Source organism: Gavialis gangeticus, unplaced genomic scaffold (genome assembly GCF_001723915.1).
Source record: "Gavialis gangeticus isolate Ggan-Ray unplaced genomic scaffold, GavGan_comp1, whole genome shotgun sequence".
NCBI lineage: Eukaryota > Metazoa > Chordata > Crocodylia > Gavialidae > Gavialis > Gavialis gangeticus.
In genome coordinates, this window is record NW_017729022.1 from 36,416,535 (window position 1) to 36,439,737 (window position 23,203).

Sequence of the window (23,203 nt, forward strand, 5' to 3'; positions counted from 1 at the left end):
GAGAGAAATAAATGGATCAGACCAATGGATCCATCAAGTTCAGTATCCTTCACATTACTCTCTCTCTGGGCAGAAATCCCCAAATTTCAGTTGTCACAGGTTTCTTAAGGGTGCCTCTAACCAATCACCTCTGAACTCACTCTATTTCTGCTACAACTTTTTGAAGTGAGATGACCAGAATTGAAAGCAACATTCCATGGCAAGGCATACCACTAGCCCATACAACGGCAATGTTCTCCTCACTTTCCATCCTGTTCCTTACATCCTAACACTGTTTGCTTTTCTGATTATTGTTGCACACTGAATGCTCACTGAGACGTTTGCCAGAAGCTCAGGGATGAAATCTTAACTCCACTGCAGTTTTGTCACAGTCATCAGTGGAACAAAGATCTCACTCTATGTCTATAACAAATAAAAAAAGTCAGTTAAGAACCCAGTAAAGGGTATGAATTGTTATAACTGTTTCCTCAAACGTAAAGTGCTTTGCATTTGTCGCCATTTTATTTCTTATTTCATTTTCAATTATTGTTCATCTTACTGGAAAAAGGCTTATAAATACCTAAGGTACTTTAAAAAGTGACTTACAGCCCATACCACTGGAAACCAATCCTTTTTAGCTGATAGTCCAGCATTTTTTTAACCCATGATACATTTTAAAAAATAAAATACAATTATTTCTGTTTCTCCACACAACCAAGAAAGTATCCAACAAAATGAGCAACCGTACTGACAAATGTAAAACTGGCCGTGTGAAATGCTTTGGTGAATTGCAACAGTAATTTAAGCTGCCAATTAAAATCAAACAGAAAATCATTTTAATCTTGACTTGCATTTTGTTTTAAATATTTTACTAAAGATAGATTTCCACCTAATTTGTATGAGATGGTACATTTTGCTCATTCTATATGTATGTCAAGCAAGCACGTATTTTAATATACATTTAGACAGAACACTACTGAAATCTTTCATACTACATAAATTTTTGACTCTGCTTAAGTGCACTGGGATGCAAACAGCTTCAATTAAAATGATTAAAAAGTGTTAAATTTATTTTCTATTGTTAAACACAGCTACCTTCAAGGCTGATGGACAAGAAAAATATTGTTTCAGAAAAACATCTTTTGCACCTAAAATTGATTTATTAAACCATGGCAATAGCTGATGTATAGAACCAGTTGTTTTTCGTCAACAGTCCTTCAAGATTGTACAACATGTTTGTTTTATCCTCACACTTCAGTTTTATAGGGTATAGCAAACGTGCTCACAGCACAGCCTGTCCGATTCCAACAAATCTATGAATTCTGCTAAATACCTTGGCACAAGGGCACAGAAAAGGACTTTCATTTTATTCATAAATGAGAAAAGGAAACAAGTTTTCCTTTCTTTGGAGCTCCCAATCAATCAGATTTTCAGGGCGTGGACAATCATGCGTTGTTGCCACTTTAATGGGGAAGGGAAATTGATGTATTCCGAGTGTGCAGCAGCTGTTAAAATCTACCCATTATGGCTAGGGACACAAGTTACACATTAACCAGTTTAAGTGATCAGAAACTGGTTTAAACCTGTAACAGAACACAAGCTCAGTGAAACTGGTTTAAGATAAATCTGGTTGAATGTAGTATTAGACTTAACTGATTTGGATCAAATTGGTTTATGAAACTTCTGTCCCAGACCTCTTCCTGGTTCAAGTTAAATCACAGTCCACCAGCATCCCAGCATGCTTTCTAGCCCTTGGCTGTGCTGTACTGTGTGATCTAGAGCAAGGGTTCCCAATCCTCGGGCCACAGCCTGGTGCCGTGCTGCGGCAGGTTGGCTGCCAGACCAGAAGTGGCCGCGGACCAGCAAACTGCGGCCCCCCCAAAGCTGAGCAGAGAGGCCACGGATCCTTTTGCAGGGCCTGCAGCAGCGCAGAATTTGGCCCAACTCCCCCCCCAGCCAGTCAGGGTATCTTTACCTGTCTGCCAGCTGAAAATTCTGGCCGCAGTTGACTGTGACTGCTGGGCTGTGGTTTGTCAGGCTGTGGACACTTCTGGGCTGTGGTGCCAGGCCATGGCATAAAAACTTTGGGAACCCCAGCTCTAGAGAGCAGGGCTGGGCCCACCCCCTCTGCTCCCTAGTTGGAACAGTGAGGGCTGGCTGGAAGGGGGCGTGGGGCAAGCCCAGCTAGGGATTCAACCCAGTCTATGGGGCTTGGGGGGGGGGCAGGAGGGAACTGCCCCCCCCCCGGCAAACCCTGGCTGATGTCTGCGGCCAGGGAGGAGGGGATTAAACCCCTATTGCCCCACTAAAAAACTTACTGCTGGCTGCAACTGGACTACAAATCCCAGAGGCACCTGGAAGCAGGAAGAGGACGTGATGAGCAACCTTGCAGAGTCCTGCTGCTGTAAGTCTGGACTGTAAATCCCAAAGGCCTTGGAGGCAGCAGGAAGAACAAGTAAACACACAGCTAGGGAGCTGTGCTCTAGCACCCCTTGGCTTCTGGCCTGAGCCACTGCAGGCATGTGGCTGCATTTCCTGAATCAAAGGTAAACGTCTGTTCACTTCTGTTTCAATTTAATCTGTGAAACGTAGACTAACACGCAAAGACTGAACAGACTCAGCCCTGGGCTTTTTGACTGTCTGTATCTAACCTATATTTGCACGATCCTAGTTAGTTAACCTGCCCTAACTTTGTCTTGGGATAAAGCAGGATCCAAAATTGGAGTCGTTTTGCAGTGCTCATATCACTACAGAATCATGTTAACATAACTGTTGAACTACAACAACATTTGATATTTGTCTCTTTCCATATTGATACAATTGTTACAGCTGCCTCTGCCCTCAATTTTAAATGAGCTAGTCACTTAACTATTCAAGTTAAATAAAGTTGAAAATGTTCTCTTTGCAACTTGAAGACAGGGTACTTCTATCCAAAGCTGGTTTCACACTTTAACAAACTCTACTTCTAGATGCAGGTTGGCTTGACTTCTTTAAAAGTGCAGCAGCAAAAATGTATTAAGTGTATTTAATTTCTATAATTTAGTAAACTAATTTTAGGCCTTTACATGAGTTCCTTTATCTTTCACTTTAATTTTATTTTTAAAAAAGAAAAAGTATTTAAATAAACATTCACATTATATTAAAAATGCTGATGTAATTAAATCATTCATCAGTCATCAATGATTTATGTAATAAAATCATCAATCACTGATGGTTCAATATCTAGCTGGGAGGAGGTATCAGACGGGGTTCCCACGGGTCAGTCCTAGGTCTGGTATTGTTTAATATCTTCATTAATGATTTGAACAATGGGAATAAGTGCACGCTAAGCAAATTTGTAAATGACACCAGGTTGGATGGAGCTGATACTTTGGAAGGCAGGGTTAGGATCTAGAGTGACCTGGTTAGACTTCTAAAATGTTCTGCAATCAATCAGATAAAATTCAACAAGGACAAGTGCCGAAGTCCTGCTCTTGGGATGGAACTGCATGCAAAAATAGGGACTGAGGAATGACTGACAAGTCTGCAGCACTGCAGAGAAGGACCTGGGGGTTACAGTACACCGACCATCCATAAGCTGAATGAGACAACCATGTGTTCTGGGTTTTACTAACACGAGTATCACTTGCAAACCAAGGTAAGTGATTCTTCTGCTCTATTCACTACTGGTGATGTCTCGCCTGGAGAACTGTATCCAGTTTTGGACCCCATGTTTCAGGAAGGATATGGACAGATTGGAAAGAGTCCAGTGCAGAGCAACAAAAATGATTAGGGGCTTAGGAACCATGACAGATGAGGAAGGCCGAAAGAGCTTGTGTTATTTAGTCTGGAGATGACTGAAGGTGGATTTGATAACAGGCTTCAAATACCTGAAGGGAGATTAAAGAGGGTGGCGATTATAGGAGGACTACATGGGTGGGAATGGGCAACCTAGAGAAACTCGAATCTCCTTCCTTGGAAGTTCTTCAGAACAGGTTAGACAGACACTTGGCTGGGATGGTTTAGTCAGGGATGACTCTGCTTTGAGCAGGGGCTAGACCAGAAGATCTCATGAGTTCCCTTTCATCCCTATTTTCCTATGATCCTTCCCCACTGGAATTCCAATTAGAGATGCATTCAAAACAAATGATAATAAGTAGACAGAACCTGAAAAGCGGTTGGCTGAAATACCTTCAGCTTGGCAAACAGTACTGCAATTATTGGTTGCATCAGGTGGTCACAATGCATGAAATTCCATCTTCAAGGTCAGATAACCTGGTACAAACTTCAACAATTCCTTTTCCCCACATCCACAAGGACTGCCAAAGGCACAAGCACTAAACAATTTCATTAACAAAGTCTGCCCTGCTTCTTGATAATAATGCAGTGACTTGCAACTGGAATTTTAACTTGTGGAAAAAAAAAAATAGTACAGGGAATTAGGCAAACAGCTGTACCAACATGCTGCATAGGTACACTAAAATGCATGTAAAAAAACAGTGTTGTAAGGGTCACTGCAATGTCTCGACGATAAATGTTTAATCTTTCCAACAAACAATCTCTGGTCAATTGTTTCGTTCTTCCTTGGTATAAACAGACCCTCTTCCTGTGGAACAAACAGCTAGAATGTGTTTTTGCTGCAATAGTCAGCATTAATAGCATTGGCATTTAGAAGTGATCATAACAGATTAAGGAGTTAACAGCACATTAAAAGATAAATGTGTATTTGTCTTGGTGCATTGTTTCAGTCTGACTGATTGCTAGCTAGACAACCACATGCCCAATTACACTTTAAAGTCTATTTTGAGCAATCCTAAAACTAGGAAGGGGTGTGAGATAAATAAAGCTTGTATGTGCGGTTCAGTACCAAAAACCAAGGCCACATGTGGTCCTGTAACTTGCTACTGTTTTTTCCATTTCTGGGGAATCTGCGCATGAATTTACCAAGAAAGCTTGCTGCCTTCTGTGCAGCAGTATCTGAGAAGATAGATAGAAAACATAGCTACTGACTCTTAGGTATGACCTGCCCATTTACCTCCATTTGCTTAACACTTAAGCCGAGCAACAATTTATGCCAGAACTCTTCTTGCCAGTTATCAAATATATCAGATTTAACAGACAAAAGGGCTATTAGTCTGCATGTAGAATCAAAGCTGTAAGCTTCTCTCTCTATAGAGAAGTACTGCAGGAATGCACCCGAGTGCCTACAGCAGGGGTAGGCAAAATGTGGCTCACCAGGCCATTCCATCTGGCCTGTGGGACCCCTAAAAAGTTTAGAAAAATTAATAATTATCTGTCCCTGGCTGCCTGTCATGCAGACCTCAATGGCTTGTCAAAACTCAGTAAGTGGTCCTCCACCCAAAATAATTGCCCACCCCTGGCCTACAATGTGAAGGGAATGTGTCTTCCGTCTTCAATAAGGGGCATAACCTACATACTGATTCAAGACCTTTTCAGTTTTTCAAAAGCATTAGAAACGTGTTTAATTTTGGAAACTGTGTGGAAACAGATCAGAAACTTTTGGAAAGAGCTGAAATAAACTGATCACGCTGCCTGTTGACTTTTAAAAACTGGACCCAGTAAAGCAGAAACCAAAATTCAATGGCATTGTTTTGGAATTACAATAGTCTGATCTACAGTTTGCAAAGGAAACTACTTACGTATGATAGCTTGGCAAGAAGGCAATTTGGGCAAATTTCTTCAAAAGTCTTTATTTAACAGCAAAGCTATTCTAACAAGGACAGTGTTAAAAGGTTGTATCATTAATTTTATTTCACACTGTTTGCCTGCCTCAAAAGTCATATGCTGAATACAAAGTTAACTTCAGATACGAAGTTGCATAACTTTCTAATGCGTTCCTTCTCCTCCATGTATTGCATGCAGGTCTCTACACTTCACGTACTTTGCACTTAAAACACTTTCCATTTATACCTTTAAAGTATTTATGTGCCTTATAGCTGAAAACTGTCAAACCAAGCAGATAAAAAGTAGCTTTGGATTTCTTAATGAGCTGTTAATTCCTTAACCTTATGATCCCTTTTAAATGCCAATGCTATTAATCTTTTATTGCTGATTATTGCAGCAAAAACATACTCTAGCTGTTTGTCCCATATAAACAAGTTCTTTTTATACCAAAGGGGGAAACAATTGGCCATATTGTTTACTGGAAAGATTTAGACATCCTGGAGACAGTGCAGTGACCCTAACCAACACTGTCTTTTGACATGAGCTTACCTAAATTAATAAACAATTTAATTTTCAAGACTGTTTTAGTCCATCATGCCAAATATATAACGCAAAACAAAGCAAACAAAATAATCTGTTCTCAGAGGTGCTGAACACCTGCAACTCATACTAATTTCAGCAATGTTGTGGATTCCTGGCATCTTTAAAAACCAAATCCTTTATTGCATATTTGGCAAAACAACAAATGGAGCTTCTTAGCTCGCATTAGCAAATGTACCTCTTCAGCTACCACTGTTAGACTCCTTCCTCTGCCCCTTTGCTTTTCCTTTTCTTGCCAAGACTGATTTAAAGATTACCCAGATAAACACTACATGTCTCCCCACTCCTCAAAACTCCAAGTAAATAAATTAGGTTTCAACAGCAAATTTAGGCACAAACATTAAATTCACACATGGTAAATCATTTTATGATTGATTCAACTAAGATACTTAGCTTGACACAGGGCATGTGAATTTGGGTGTGGGTGGGTGGTTAATGCCGTTTTAAGGCAATTCCATCCTTTCCAATACATTGCTTTCCTGATTGTAATCTTGACTCCTAAACACAACTTCTAATTTCCAAGATAAACCAAAAATGTTACCCTTTGGTGTTCACCCCCCACCCCTTGTAGAGATGACAGTGTTTTTCCAGCTTAAGTTTAAGTTTGTGTGCCTGGGAACTTCCTTAAGTTATTTAAAAAACATTTATGAACTGCTTTGGGAAAGAGTCTCCATAAATCTCAAGAGAGGTGTGGGGAAATTTACATGCACTATAGGGACAGATGCTGGAAGATAATCAGGGTCTGGATGGAAGAGAATAAGCGAAAAACAAATGCACAACTTCAGCCCCCCCTTACACTGCAAGACCAGTGTTGATTTTGGGGCTTTAAGTGCTGCAAGAAGGGCCTCTGCAAACTAGTAAGTCCACAGCTCTCTGATATGTTTCCCAGAGTGCACAAAAGGAAGAATATATTATTTCATCTTTATTATACATAAATCTGATAGAAACTATTATTATTAAATTAAGTTTCCAGAGCCCAAAGTCACGAGCACTGACTTAGGTAATCACACAGAAGCTAATACAGTGTTAAAAAAAAATCTGCTTATGGCAAGCCAAAAGAAGTTAAGAAAATACTGAAGAAATGAGAAGTTTCTTTGATCTCTAACAGCACCCACAAACCATATCTTACTTTTAGAACCTGCAAGTGAATTTAAAGAACAGAAAATTAATATAAAAGTGTGGACATAAACATGCTGCTTCTGGCAAAACATGCAGTACAGAAAGCACCATGAACAATAATGGCATTTTAGTTCTACTTTTCCTACCCTGGCTTCTAAAGTCACTTTAGAGACCAGAACTTTGTATCTTGACAAGGATTACATAAAAATCCTACCACTTTGTTGACAGCCTCCATATCACATAGGTTTTCCACTAAAATTCGACAGGCTTCTTCTTTACCCCAATGAGCAGCAGCATGAAGTGGTGTCCAGCCATCATAATCTTTAATATTTACATCATAGCCAGCCTGTATTAAAAGCCTAAAGAAATTAGAAAAAATAGATGTTGTAGTTGAGAGTAGTAATGTGCCATTACTTTCTAAAATTATTTTATAAAGTAAGTTTTAATTTTCTTGCCTTCACTTTAACTCTCATGTAGGATTAACAACAACAAAAATTTAAGACTGTCAACTTACAAGGCACATTTCCTCCTAAAAATATATTCCTTCTTCTCATCAGTACAGTAAAAACTTAGTGCAACTTAAAAGTTAAGAAAAAATTTTTTTGCACTGTATTCAATAATTTGTTACTGGCAAGTCAGTTTTACTGTTTCCCCGTACAGTGGGGGAGTTCTTTTTGCTGCAGTCCTCAGGAAAACAGGGCCCCTCAAGTCTGCAATGTGTGCTGCAGATTACATGCAGCTCCAACATTTTCTGGGCATTTTAAAGAAGCTTGCAAAGAAAAGTAGTAAATAGAACCTTTATTACTGTATCGTGCAATAGCGCTGTACAGCCTAAGCCACACATATGGAGGGTTTATCTGACAACCAGGAAACTGATCAATATGTAGGGTGATTAGTAGGGCTGTGTGAAGCTTCAGTCACTGATTCAATTCAGAGATTTGGCCCGATTCAGCAGCCAAGTCTCCAAATCCGAATCAAATCAGGAGACCCATTAATCTCTCTGAATTGAATCAAAAGCCTCCAACTCAATTTGGAGAGATTTGACTAACTGGACATAGATACAGCTTTAAATGTTTTTTCTACGTACCTCGAGGTACGAGGTGAGACTCATGAATGCCGAGATGGAGCGGATGGAGTGTTGCAGAGGGGCACGGGGAGATCCACCACGAGCTTAGCAACGGACCCAGAAGTGGACCAGAAGTACTTCTGGTGTGCTTCCGGGTCCACCACAGAGCACATGGGGGACCCCCTCACCCCTCAGCTCGGGGACTGATGCCTACGGGGGGGGGGCACCCAAGGTTACCCTGTGGCCAACTGCCAAGCCAGGGGGGTGCAGGAGGGGGGCCGCCACTGAGCACATGGGGCATCACCCTGTACTTCCATGGGATGCTCCATCCGCCCCACCATCTCAGCATTCATGAGCCATGCCTGGTACCTTGATGTATGTAGAAAAAACATACAAAGCTGTGTCTATGGCAGAATTGCCAATTCTTCGAATCAGAATCACATCTTCACATTCAGATTCAGCTGAATCGAATCAGGACAGTGATCTGAATCAACTAATGGAATCGCTGTCCTCTGAATCAGGCCAAATCCGAATAGAATACTGTCCACTTCGCACACCCCTAGCGATTAGCAAACCCTGCAAAGCCCATCAGCATGTGCTGGATAGCAGCAGGATCCTGGCTCTACTCAGCTGAACTAAGAAGCAGGAGGGTTTTGCCACCATAGGGGACCTTTGAGTTCAGCAGCACTTGGTTTTGCCAGCACAGCTGTGCCCCTCTGTGTGCTATAAACAAAGTTGCTTAAGTAGCTGCTTAAATGATTCTTCTTAAATACAATTAATGAAGTGCTAACAGGGAGGCTTACAAAGAGGCACAGCGATTAAAACAAAAACTAGTTGTGCACCAATAAAGATTTTCTTGGCCGATACTGACAGCTGATTATTAACCAGGCATGTCAGCTGATACTGATCTGACAGCTGATTTATAGGAATGTAGCCTGGCAACTTGGAGAGCAGCACCTCGCAGGTAACTCTGTGGAAAGGAAGGGACATGGGGAAGGGAAGGGGTGTGAGGGGATGACTGAGGCCCCCATAGTGAGGGAGTGGGGCAGGGACAGAGGCTGCCCGGTCAGGGCAGCGAATGGAATTCTGTGCCAGGGAGTGGGACGGAGCCCATGTGCAGCTTGTCCAGCGCGTGGGGGGGGCGGAGGAATGAGGAGGGAGGCGGCTCCCCTCTGCTGTGTGCACCCCCAGGGGAGGCATGTGCCCTCTCCCCCAGATTTATGCATGGGGCAGAAGTGGGCAGCATGCTATGGGCTCAGGGCCATGGACAGTGCCAGCCTCTTCCCAGTGTGGGGGCTGGGCAAGAGCTGGGATCAGAGCGGATGGGAGCGGGGCAGGCTCAGCTGTAAGGCAGGCAGCAGTGGCACTGGCAGGAGTGGCTATGGCAAATTTTGGGATGGTTACAACCCCCACGAGCCCCTAATAGCACCGCCTCTGCTCAAGGCACTTCGCTCTATGGCCTTCCCCATGGGAGCCCTGCACTGCAGGGTGGACAGGGGACTCGCAGCTGGTGCAGGGCCCCTGAGGGAAAGCCGGCAGAACAGAGTGCCCCAAGCAGGGGTTGGGCTGTGGCAAGAATTGGGGGGACCCTGCAGCCACCCGAAAATTTGCCTAAGCCTCTTGTAGCCATTCCACTCAATTTCGGTGCCACCACCCGACCTGCACAGCAATGCCAGTCCTGCTCCTGCCCGCTCTAAGCCCAGCCCCTGAACTGGAAAGAGGCTGGCACTGTCCCTGGCCTCCGAGCCCACAGCCAGCAGCCCGCCTCCGGTCCGCACACAAATCCAGCACTTAATCAGTGACACTGTGGGCTACACTGGCCCAAAAAAAGCCAATAGACCACGTTAATTTTCTTTTATCAGTACCAATCAGATATATGACCGATATATGGCTGCACCTCTAATAAAAACAGCAGGCATTGCTAATTCATGTAAATGGTACCTTGAATATGGAAATAAGTATGATTTGGCATGCCAGATTTAAATGGCTGCTGTATTATCTGAAGGCATTTTAAGGGGCTTGCATGGTTTTAATGAACAGCAACAGGAATCAGTAATCCTAACTGTGGTATAAAAACCTAGTTTCTTAGTTTCTCTCGGACTGAAGTGCTTGCACCTGGACAAATAGCCTTTAGATGTACTTTTTTACTGTGTACATAAATCAATGTCTTAAACCAAGTTTTATAACATTACAGAATAGCCTCGAACGTTGCTTGCAAATACAGAGCAGTGGTTTTCAATCTTTTTTTCTTTAATTGTGAACCCCTAAAAAATTAAATGGAGATGTGGACCCTTTTGAATTATAAGTGTGGGTATTTACATACTTCCGATTGATCATAGTCATCTTTCACCGAGCCCTTAGACAATCTGCAGACCACAGATTGAAAACCACTGACAGAGCAAATGAAAGATTCAGGAAAAAACCCTTTTTAGCTATAATAGAAACATTAGCTTTTCTTAAAATGGATTCAAATTTAATATGGACAATGCTCTCAAGGTTTAAATAGGTTATCTACAAACTACAGCACTGTTTAAAGTTTCATATTTGGTGACAACAGGAAATAACTGCAAGAAATAGGCATTCCTAAAGATCACAATTTTCCAAGATACGAGGGGTGATCAGAAAGTTCTAAGACTCAGCCTTTATTTTAAAGAATAATGTACAAACAGCATTTTTATGAGCTGCCCCCTTCAAAGTAATCTCTCCCAGATGATATGCACTTGCCCCAACGTTCCTGCCACTTTCGGAAGCAATGCTGGAAGTCTCCAACTGTGAGTTTCTTGAGTTCCGCTTTCACATTCTTATGGATGGTTGGAATGTCATCAAATCTCTTTCCTTTCAGCTTCATTTTGATTTTTGGGAACAGAAAAAAAAAAATCACATGGGGCAAGGTCAGGTGAATACGGAGCGTGTGGTAACACAGGAATGTTTTTTTTAGCAAAAAATTCTTGAATGGAGACAGCAGTGTGTGAAGGAGCATTGTCATGGTGCAGAAACCATCGACCATTTGCACACAGCTCGCAGTGGTTTCTTCTAACTTTATCCCTCAATCAAATCAAAACCTCTTTATAAAAGGCCTGATTGATTGTTTGACCACTTGGTACAAATTCCTGATGAACAATACCCCAAACATCAAGTCTTAGAACTTTTTGATCAAAACACGTATATTTCAAAAGGTGGGGAAGTTTCAATGTTATTAAACTCAAAATTAATTACAGCAACATGAAGATAAATATGGAGACATGGAACGTTTACTAATTAGAAACCGTACTTACTTTAAAACCTCTGTATACCCCTTAGCAGCAGCTACATGAAGTGCTGTACCACCAGATTTTGCATGCCTGACATCATTTATACGGCCACTGTTAAGCCACTGTCTTGCATCTCTAAGCATTATTCGTTCTTCTTCTTTTCTAGCTGCTTCTATGTCAACCCCTAGTTGAGAGAAGAAAAAGAAGTTATATTTAAACAAACAAACTAACCAACCTAAACTGATTTCCAGGAGGATTCTTGCATCTGCTTTACATGATGCAGTAGAAATCACAAATAAATAATATCATTTTTTGCAGCATATTAGGCGCTTCCCCTCATTTTGCAGAAGAGGCTTGATATATCTTATATAGAATGTAAACAATACCACAAAATGATGGATAAGGGAAGACAGAAAAAAATTAATACAACAATTTAAACAGAACTGAATGCTTTGTGTGAAGTTTAAAAAGGATGTGAAGTTTTCCAAAGTAGAGCACACACAATGCAAACATCTTAACTGACAAGCCACAGTAGGGGAAGAAAATACACTAACCCAGGGAAAGGCAAAAACCTAAGGCTAGATCTAAGCTAGCTATAAATATATAGATAGCTATGTATGCTGAACAGAAAGCTTAAAGACAGCTGAGAATGATAAGCATAGAAAAAAAAGCTTTTGGCAACTATGGTTATCAAGAGCTCAAATCAAACTAGTTGGGCATGTAAACAAAAATCATGGCTATTTCACTGGTAATCAGGCCCAGGTTAGAATAAGATCCCCCCTTGAAGTTATATACAATTGAACCACAACCTTGAATGGAAAACAATTACTGTTATTCACATAAATTAGTACTGCCAACAGGTTCTAAAAGGACACAACAATTTTTTAGTTCCTCAAGGATCCCAAGCATTTTGGTTTCCAACATTTTAATATGAGCAAAAGAAATATGGAAGCCAAGGGCTACACTTACATGACATTTAAAAAGTATTCACAAAATGGAGAAGGAAATGGTAGGTGCAACAACCACCTCTTCAAATTTATGAATAAAGAGGTTAGGACAACTACTTGGGATGTGCGAGACACCCTTTTTAATCCCTCATTTGCTTAATTTAAAACCCACACTCCATACTTCCCAGCATAATACTCTAATCACTGGACTATGAGGTTTTTTGATGAGCCTCAACTGTTTGAATGCATAATTCTAGGATTAGTTTCTATTCTAACAAGAATCTCTGGTCCCCATTTATAAAATGTTTACATATGTACCCTTTACTTGATTAAAAGAAGATTACCAAGCAAACAAACAATTAGTATTACTGATAGAACCACAAGTTAAATATGCAGTTATAAGCAAGCCATAGAATTCATCTCAAAACATTACATAAAGAAGTGCCATGCTGGGTTAGACCAGGGATGCTCAACCTCTAGCCAGTGGGCCAAATGCATCCTGCATAGCGATGGCATCTGGCCAATGGGTCAGGAAATTCCGTGGCCCTGGAGTGGTGGCAATTAATGTGATCACCCTCTCCCACTGCCAAATTCCCAAACCCCAAGCTCCACATGGTGGGTCAGAGCTGGGCCACGCCCCCTTCCTTACTCATGGCCAAATTGGGGCCAAGCTGCATCCATCCCCTTCTACCTACAGGGCTAAATACACAAACGCCATGTGCCCCTGGAGGCTGGGGCGGAGGGCACCAGAGGGGAAAGGACCTCCTGCAGGTGGTGGTGGCGGCAGTGTTACCAGCAGAAGCGTGGTGGCAGTAAGCTCCCTGAGGCAGCCACAGCAGTGTTGGGGGGGGGGGGGGCAGCCACCACCCGCAGATGCCAGCGGCAGCACCCAACAGCAATCGGGGACCACCTGCAGACACCACCAGCAGTGTCGGCAGCGACAGGGCAGGTGGAGAGCGGCGACCGCCCACAAGCACCACCAGCAGCACTTTTTGCAAGGAGTGCATGTGCACCCCCTACGCATCACCAATGGCTCGGTCATACCCTCTCTCCCTCCGTTGGGGCCAGGTTGGAGCAGTCAAGCCCCTTTCCCTACAGAGTCAGCTTGAGGCTGGGCCCACCTTCTCCCTCCATGTGGCCAGATGGCAGCCCACTGAGTCTGCCCTGAGCAACAGATCGGGACAACAAGCTGGATCCAGCCTGTGGGCAGACCAAGTACTGCCCATCCGGCATGCTGGGCAAAAAGGTAGAGCCCACCAAGTCAGACAATAGTCTACCTAGTGCAGGGATCAGCAACCCCTGGCATGCGTGCCAAGCACGTCACGCGAAACCATTTTGCTCAGCACACCACCGCCAGCCCTGGCTCTGGGTAGCTACTGCCAGCCATGGAGCCCAGGCTGTGCCCAGCAGGTGGCTGGGAAGCTGCAAGCCCTGCTGCAAGCAGGCCGGGCTCCATGATTGGCAACAGCTACCCACAGCCAGGGCTGGCTGCAGCCAAGAGACTGCAAACAGCTGCGACGGGCTCCGGTATCAGCTCTGTAGTGATGCGTGCCTCAGAGCGGATGGTGGGGGTGTGGGGCCTGAGGCAGCACATCCCCAGTCTCTCCCCTGCTCCCAGCACAGAGCTGATGACTGGGCTCCGAAGCCTGGCACAGCTGTTTGTAACCAGCTCCATGCTGGCGGTGTCAGCTCCAGCATCAGCTCCATGCTGGCAGCGACTGTGTGTGCACCTTGGAGCAGACAGTGGGGATATAGGGCCTGGCTCTGAGGCAGTGCAGCCCTCTTGCTGTCCACTCCGAGGCGTGCGTACAGCTGCTGCCAGCATGGAGTTGATGTCCGGAGCCCAGCGCAGCTGTTTGCAGCCTGCCCGCTGCTTACTGCAGCTGCCCAGAACCCAGGCTGGCTACAAACAGCTGCGCCAGGCTCCAGAGCTCAGTCATCAGCTCTATACTGGGAGCAGGTGAGAGATTGGGGCTGCGCTACCTCAGGCCCCTCCCCTACTGCCTGCTCCAAGTCATGTGTGCATGCACTGGCACAGAGCTGATCCCAGAGCCTGGGGCAGCTGTCTGCAGCCTCCTGTCTGCAGCTGCCTGGAGCCCAGAGCTTATTTGGTTGGTTCCAGTCCCAGAGCCTGTGGCCTCACAGCTGTGAGGCTGGGACAGGGGAACAGCTTTAAGGTTTTGAGCAGCTTGGGCACTCCAGAGATCCAGATCCGGCCCCTCCAGAGAACCAGGCAGTGCTGGGAGCTGGATCTGAGGTGATCTCGCCTCTGGGCACAGTCTTTGGAAGAAATGAGCTTCACTCCTCCAGACCTGAGCTCTCGGAGATGCAGAGCAGAGCCACGTGGCTACTGCTCACGAGACGATGAAGCCTGGGGCTGTACCAGTTTCCTACTGGGACCCCAGACCAGTGGCCCCAGCTCTGCCACTGCCATCCTGCATGGCCGTGGACAAGTCCCCTGCTCCCCCGTGCCTCTGTGCATTGCAGCTTAGAGTGAAGGTGTGATTTGTTCCCTGGGGCCAGGGTTGTGGGGGGAGGGGTCATGGCCCAGGAGCCCTTGAGAAGACTCTGGCTTACTGCCTCAGTCCCTTCAGGGTACAAGGACAAACTCCCCCAGCTCCAGCCCAGCTCTCCCCTCCCCTGCTGTGCTGGCCTGACCCCAGAGCACTGCCCTGGACCCAGTGGGGTGTTACACATAGCCAGTGCTGTCAGTCCAGAGCCAGTCTGGTTTGCTTTCCTGGGGGAAAACACTCCTTGATGCCCCCCTACACCTGCTGCCTTGGCACCAGGGTGGAGGGACTGTGGTGGGGATGCGCCATTGTGTGGTCTCCCAACCTCTCAGGGGATAACGGTTTAGATGCCCTGTATGGTCCTGCTACCTTAGAGACTTAGCTGTGTGGAGTGGGTGGGTGGTTGGGCTGATGGGGCAAGCTCCAGGCCGGCCACGCTGCAGCCCAGGGCCTGGCTCCCCGAGGAAGCACTGGGGCGCTGGAGGGCCCAAGGCATTGTTGGGTCAGACTTTGTCCGGTGCCCCAGTAGCCTGGCTCCATGTGCCCACGCATCTGGTCCTGTGCGTCTGTGTGTGCACATATGTCTGGTTCTGGATATGTGTGTACATGTGGCTGTTCTGGGTGTGTTCTGGTTCTCTGTGTTTCTGCACATGTGGTTCTCTGTGTGCGTGTGTATGTGTCTGGTTCTCTCTCTCTCTTTTTCCTCTTTATTTTTCTTTTTTCTCTCTCTCCCTTCAACATGCTTAACAAAAAAGGAACATACAACAAAGGCTACATTTATGATTATTAAATATATTAACATGCAGTGCATCCTGCAATGTACCCCCTTACCCCCCTCAATTTGTTTTTCTGGCATGCCAGCACTCCAGCACATTCCAAGGTAGACGCTGTAGTTTTTTTGGACTCTCCAGCCAAAAAAAAAAAAACTGTGCCTACCCTGGACCTAGTGGTTCTCAACCATTTCAGGGTCAGCTCCTCCATCACATTTTTGAATGTGTCAGCACTCCTGGGTGAGAACCACTGCTGGTGCTTCCTCATATTTAATTCAGTGCTTCTCAACCAAGTATTGCTACCTCCAAGTAAAAGTAAACCATATGCCTGCTGCACAGCCAGACCAGGAAGGGCTGTAGCATATGTGCATGGTACCATTGCACTAGGGCTCTGATCATCCTAAAGCAAACAGGAGCTGCCTCAGCTGTGTATCCCTTCTCTGTCCATCCCCTTAGCTCTCCCCAAGCTCCTCCTAGAAACAGAAACACATGGGTAGCATGTCCCACATGCCTCTGATTCTGGGAGGAAGAGGAGGGTTTGGGGGATGTGGACTGGAAAGAGCTACAGCACCAGTCAACTCCTGCCCACTTAAGAATTAATCAGAGTCCTAAGGGAGGAGGAATGCCCAGAGTACTTTTACCTGGTGGCTGTCCCCACAGCAGCCTCACTTGCCTCGTGGCATCCCTGAGGGGGATGTCAGTACACCCCAGTTGAGAACCAGTGACACGGCCCAAGATAAGGCCTGTACACAGATCTCTTCTACCTGGATCTGACTTATGCTAATGCCAGAAAGGGGATTCCCACTGGTCAGAACAGATAACTGCAGGATCCTCTTATGCTGACAGAGGTATCGCAAACCCTCTACCCCATTGCCTTGCTTCCCAAAGTGGCAAGTAGCAAATGGCACAGACAAGAGTATGTATACGGGCCATGTATAAAAAGGTCCCTGTCATATCCTCAATAGCATCAATAATCATTGGTTAAGGTATTTCACAATGTTCTATTTAATATCTCCCTATGGATCTGTCCTCCATGTTTGTGTTTACTCCCATTTTGAAACACTAGGTCATATGATATAACCTCCTGTGACAATGAGTTTCATAAGTTAACTACATAGTATACAAAAAACTTAATTCAAATAATCATCTACTAAAAATCTTTACAAGCGCTTCATAAGAAAATATGGCTTTAACACCTGGTCAAACCTGATCAAAAGATCTACTGGATATTCACTAGATGGGAGGCTAAATTTACATACGCAGGTACAAGACTGAGCATGTCTCTACTACAGTGCATGGATGTGACAGGTTGAACCAGGGGTAAGCAACCCCCGACATGGGTGCCAGAGTGTGGCACATGAAGGCATTTTTGCATGGCGCACACACTTTGGAGCAGATGCCACAAAAAGGATCGGGCCCTTCACAGCTCCTCTGCCATCTGGCCCTGGTATGCCAATGTCTTACAAGTCAAGGTTGCAGGTGTTTTTGGCACTCTGCCCAAAAAGCTTGCTGACCCCTGGGTTAAATGATTCATTGTTAAACCGGTAAGTACAGTGATAGCTGGTTAGCTTACCAGTTAACCTTTAGCTCCGGGTAGGAGCAGTCTGGCATGGAAGGGAGGAAAGGAAGCCATACGATGCCTCAGCAGGAATTGGAAGGCAGAGGGCAGGCAGGAGGGAAAGAGGGAGGGAGAGAGAGAGAAGCGGGGAGAAAAGGAGGGAGAGGAGGGGTGAGTGGGACCAGTACCCATAGCCTAAGAACTCAACGGAGATCCTGGTTTTCCCCGATTTAAAAAAAATTTAAAAGTTGCAAATTCTCTGATAAAAAACCCAAAATCCGTGATAAAAATTAAAGGCTTCCCACAGGCCCCCGCCAGCCCTGCTAATGCTGCTCACTCCCCCTGCCCCCGCTCCTAACAGCCTCCCTAGTCCTGCTCATGCCCCTTACTCCCCCCACAACAACCCCCCAGTCCCACACACGCAGGCACAGGCAAACATGCACACAAACACATACACCCCAGCAGGTAGGTGTGAGGGGGGGATGGGGGGGAAGGAAGGGGTTGGGAGGGTATAGATTGAGAATAGGGAGGAGGAGTGCATCTCTGTGCATGCTCCTGGGGGTGGGGGGTGAAGGCAGTGGTGCCACTCTGCAGGTCACATGTGCCACCCAGCCAGGGGGCAGGGAGAGTTCGCATGTGACAGCCACCACCACCACTGCACCGCTGCTGCCACACCTCATGCCACTGGCCAGCAGCAGGAAAACTGCATGGGACAGTGGTATGGCATGGGACGCAGCGGTATGGTAGTGGCCACCACATGTGAGCCCCCACTCCTGGCCAGGCGGGCGTGTGCAGCTCGCAGAAGGGCACTGCTGCCCTTGTCCCACCAGCCCTGCTCTGAGCAAACGGTGCACCACATCTCTGCTCACACACAGCAGCTGCTACCACCACTGCACCACCGTCCCTGCGCCACTTGCCCAGAGAAGGGGTAAGGGCAGCAATGCCCCTCTGAGGCTCTCACATCTGGCTAAGGGGAAGGGGGGCTCACATGCAGCCACCACAACACCCCACATTCTGTGCAGCTTTTCTACTGCTGTCGCACCCCGCACCGCTTGCCGGGGGGGAGAACACATGCGGCAGCGACCACCACCACTGCACCACTGCCGCTGCCGCACCTCGCACCATTTGCCTGCAGCTGGTGGTGGAAAACCCACCCAGTTAAGCCTAATGACTCCTTCGGCAGTTCGCCCACATTGAGCTCTACACTGCCACTGCTCTACTGCTAGCAACACAGCTAGTTTAGAGCTCCATTTAAATTCTAATCCAGTGACTCTCTAGGGAACCACCAGATCCTTTGAAGGCTGCTGCGAAGTATGATGAGATAAGCAAAGTGCAAGGAAACATACAAATAAGCTAAGTAAATAACTGCAATCTCAGACTTGCCCCCACCTGATTGATCCCCCACTCCCACTGCAAGGAGGTAAGCACTATAAGATATCAATTAGTTGTTGAAATCAGACGCCACTCAGTTCACAGAAGTTACTGAGAGGTGCCTCAAATCCAGAAAGAAGTGCCTCAAGTCCAAAAAGTTTGAGAACCACTGTTCTGATTACTGTAGCACAGACATACTAGGTGAGCTTTGGTGAAAGTTTGTATGAGGGGTGTCAAACATGTCCAGAGCCCCATCATCTGGTCCCTAGTGCTGCTCCTGGGTCTGATCATACTCACACAGAGCACAGTGTGCACCCCTGCAGGGTCCACCCCTATGGCTTCTACTCAGTTCAGGCAAGGAGGAGGAGGATGACAATGACAACTACTATAACAAAGTACTGACTCAGTCCAACCCTCCCACATCAGGTTGCTTTTCCTCCTAGAGGACCTTATATATAATATCATTCAAAATGCTAAATAATTCACAGCAAATAATGTATCTGAGGTCTCCCAATACTACAGCAATGAGATCATGAAAATCTATTTGTAAATAAACTAAAAGACTATCACATTTCTTCCTGAACTCAGCGGCTATATGCAGGAGTTTTCAAAATGTTTTCCCGAGCGCTCAAATGACTTATAATTCTGCAGAGAGATTAGATTGCACTGGTCTAATAATAAAATCAGCCCAGAAAGAACAAGAGCTTAAGTCAATAACATATTATAATATATCCATGAAACTTCTATATACTTTACAAAAAATATTATCATAGGATCATAGAAAAGTAGGACTAAAAGGGACCTCACACAAGGTCATTTAGGCCAGCCAGGCAGGGTTGTCCCCAACTATAACCCCACAGGCATGCAACTGTCCAACCTCCTCTTGAAAATTTCCAAGGATGGAGATTCCAAACATCTTTAGGTAGCCTCTTCTAGTGCTTGACCACCTTCATAGTCAGAAAGTTCCTCCTACTCCCCAACCTACATTTTTTCTGCTGCAGCTTGATTCCATTGCTTTTAGTCCCATTCTCTATGACCACAGAGGAAAGACCATCTCTAGCCACACTATAAAAACCGCCCTTTAGGTATTCAAGACATCAAATCCCGCTTCGGTCTTCCATTTTCCAGGCTAAACAGCCCTGGTTCTTTCAGGCTTTCCTCATAAGTCTTGCTTCTCAGGCCAGTAATCATGGTCATCACCACTCTGTGCTGGACTCTTTCCAATCTGTCCACCTCCTTCTTGAAGCATGAAGCCAATGGTTTGACACAGTACTCCAGATGAGGCCTCACCAATGCTGAATAAAGTGGAAGAATCACTTCCCTTGATTTGCAAGTGACACTCCTATTAAAACAATGTAGTAAGCAGTATAATAAACTGTAAATTCTCTCAGCATATGAATCTGACTTCAATTGAGTTAACAGTACAGCAGATTGCTACATCAGGTTTATGCATTCTGTGCCACTGACAATCAGTTAACACTTCAGATCAGGAATGTCTCAGTGGAGAAGCCCCATCATTAACAGCTCTCCTGGCGATTCATCATGATGCTTTGACTGCCTTCAGGACCTGATCCAATTAATATCATATCACTTGTTTAGCTGTTTCTGCATGCGTCTCCCTATCTGGTTAATTCAATTACAGCAGTATCTGAATTTCTTTTAATATAAATTCTAATAGTTACCTTCTTGTGTTTGTTTGATTTCTGTTACGTCAGCAGAAACTATTTCTAAATCCCTCTTTTAAAAGTGCTAATATTTAATGTATTTCTCTTTGCTTTGTTTACAAATAGAGCCTATTTATCAATTTATCTTTCTGTGACAATAACTTACCTAAATAAAATGTTTATACTGCATTTCCTCTGTGTATGAGAAACCCATTAGTCAGATAAAGTACTCACTTTTGCATGTTACTCTCTTCTACAACATGTCAAAGTACTAATACTATGAACACTTATGCACAAGTAGTTTCTGAACCTGAGTAATCCCTGTGAGTTCACTTGCACATGCAAAATTAAGCATGTATGTGCATGTTCAGTGGCGTATCTTTTTCTATCAAGCAAAATGGAAAGTTCCAATTACTGAGAGAAGAAATTTTGAAAGAAAAATCTTCCCAAAGGCTTATGTTTGAACTGCTCAAGGTTACAGTTTAAATATGATCTGCATGCATACGAAACTGAAGTGTTTTTAACTGACAACTGGTTTTGCCAATGAAAAAAAAAAAAATATGACCATGATGCGGAATTGGGGACCGCTGTCAGTACACCCAAACAAGTCTGTCTCTCACATGAGATTGGCTATGGAAGACAAAGTACCATACTTGCAAGCCATTTTTAATTACATTTCAAAGAGGACCAAACTAGTTACCATGGTTGCATTTCCACAGTCAAATATAAAGGAAAGGTGCGCGTCAGAAAAAGAAATGAGTCAATTTAAGTAAAGCATTTTATTTCATAACTGACAGCACGTCAGATAAGATAGATATACTGAAAGTAAAATACGCCTCCCCCTATTATAAAGTACAGAAATTAGAACGTAAACATGTTTTACACTACCTTAAATGGAGTTTCCCTCTTTGCTTTTGTTTACTAAAGCTCAGGAAAAAGAAGAATACTGCTTCTCAAACACAGTAAAGTAGTTTCTCTCAATGGCCCATAGATGGCAATGTGGTAACTCAGCTCAACAGTATCAGCTATTCCCTTACAAGTAATAGTAAACTTAACTGTGGGCAGGCTAACAAATTTTAAATTGTAAATACAAAAGATAAGTTTGTAAACTATTAGCTAAATGCTTTAAACTCAGGTCCTCAAAAAGTTTCACACAGTAATTTTAAGGCAGATAAAGATTATACTGTTCTGCAAATATTTTATAAAAGTTCAATATAAAATTCAATATAAATACTGAATCAAATCATTGTTTCAGCATTCTCTACCTATATGAAGAAAGTATACATACAAAACATAAGCTGTAGGTACAGCATGCATGAATATGAACCCACATTTACCCTATTTTGTAAATAGGGTATGCTTATAACTAGAAGCTGCAGTTTGCATTTGTGTGCACACTTAAAATTGAGCCTAACAATGCAACTGATACTCTTATCATGATGTATACCAAGAGTTATATACTGTTTTCAACAGACACCTCTGTTATACACTGCAAATCTATCTTAGTTATTTGTTGTGTTCTGCTGACCACTTCATCTGGCTTCTGGCTGCATACTCACCTGCCCAGGATTTCTCTACTATTCCTAAATAGTTTTGAACAGCTGCAATTAGAGAAGTATCCTTCTCTCAAAACAAAACATGGAACTTTCTTCACACACATTTAGTCCTTCGCAAGGATCAGGAAAAGGAAAAATTTAGCCCCGGCCAGTGACAGTTTATCTTTAAAAAAATTCCTACTTTTCAAGTTGGTTATCTTGTAATCATACAAATGAAAAGATGACAGACTATGCTGATTTCCACAATATAACCCGGTATTTAATTCTGGCCCTATGACAGCCCAAGATACTATACAAAGTCATAGTTACCAGTCTCTTTAAGGTACCATGTCATAGAGAGAAAATACATAAATAAATCCCAACAGTTTTAAAATATTCATAAAATAGTTTTAACCTAACATGGCTCATGAAGAACACACAGATGTCTAGTACTGACATATTTTTATTACTGTTTTTATACTGAAGTTGCCTGCCTTCTAGTGCAGGCTTTAGCAACCTACGGCCTAAGGACCAGATCAAGGCTGCAAAGAGATCTGATCCAGCACAGGGGATCTGTCTCATGGACTTATGTCATACCATCCATCCCCTCCTTGGCCCTCTCCCCCACCGCAAAGTATACTGCTCCTCAGCATCTGCGCTAGTCCTTGCTGCAGAGGAAATCGGGTGTCTAGAAACTAGCTACTCAGAGCAGGGTAGGGGGAAACAAAGACGTACAGCCCCACGGCAACAGCTGGGTCACAAGCTCCAGCACTTGCTGGAAAAAGTTGCTCAACCCTGCTTCAGTGGAATGAGCTCTAACCACTAACAAGTCCACCATCGTGATCACATAGCACTTCTGCTTTTGTCCTCACACTTCAAAAAGCAAAGAACCTTGGGAAGAGAGGCAGCGTGATACAAAACAAAATTAAGAAGAAAATGAAGGTATAAAGTCAGTTATGTGATGAACCCCAAAATAGAAAGGGAGTTAAAAATGGTATTTTTGGGTCCCCTCTACACATTACAGGTATTGTGCAATTTACTGGTTAATTGCACAATTATCTTGAGACCAGCTACACATGCAAAGTAGCTATAACACAATAAAAAGCTCCAACTAGCTATAAAGTTAGATCAAGAAAACATGTGCTAACCTTACAGCTGGTTGCTACAGA

General features: G+C 44.2%; 1 protein-coding gene across 3 annotated transcripts in view; it reads right to left on the reverse strand.

Moving 5' to 3' along the window:
* Window positions 1-23,203, reverse strand: part of PPP1R12A (protein phosphatase 1 regulatory subunit 12A) — a 247,779-nt gene that overhangs the window by 119,954 nt on the left and 104,622 nt on the right. For all 3 annotated transcript variants that reach the window (XM_019514786.1, XM_019514783.1, XM_019514785.1), the window contains exons 4-5: window positions 11,704-11,863; window positions 7,577-7,721 (exon numbers count right to left, since the gene is read on the reverse strand). In XM_019514786.1, the coding sequence (XP_019370331.1) occupies window positions 7,577-7,721; window positions 11,704-11,863 (305 nt within the window). The remainder of the gene's footprint in view (window positions 1-7,576; window positions 7,722-11,703; window positions 11,864-23,203) is intronic.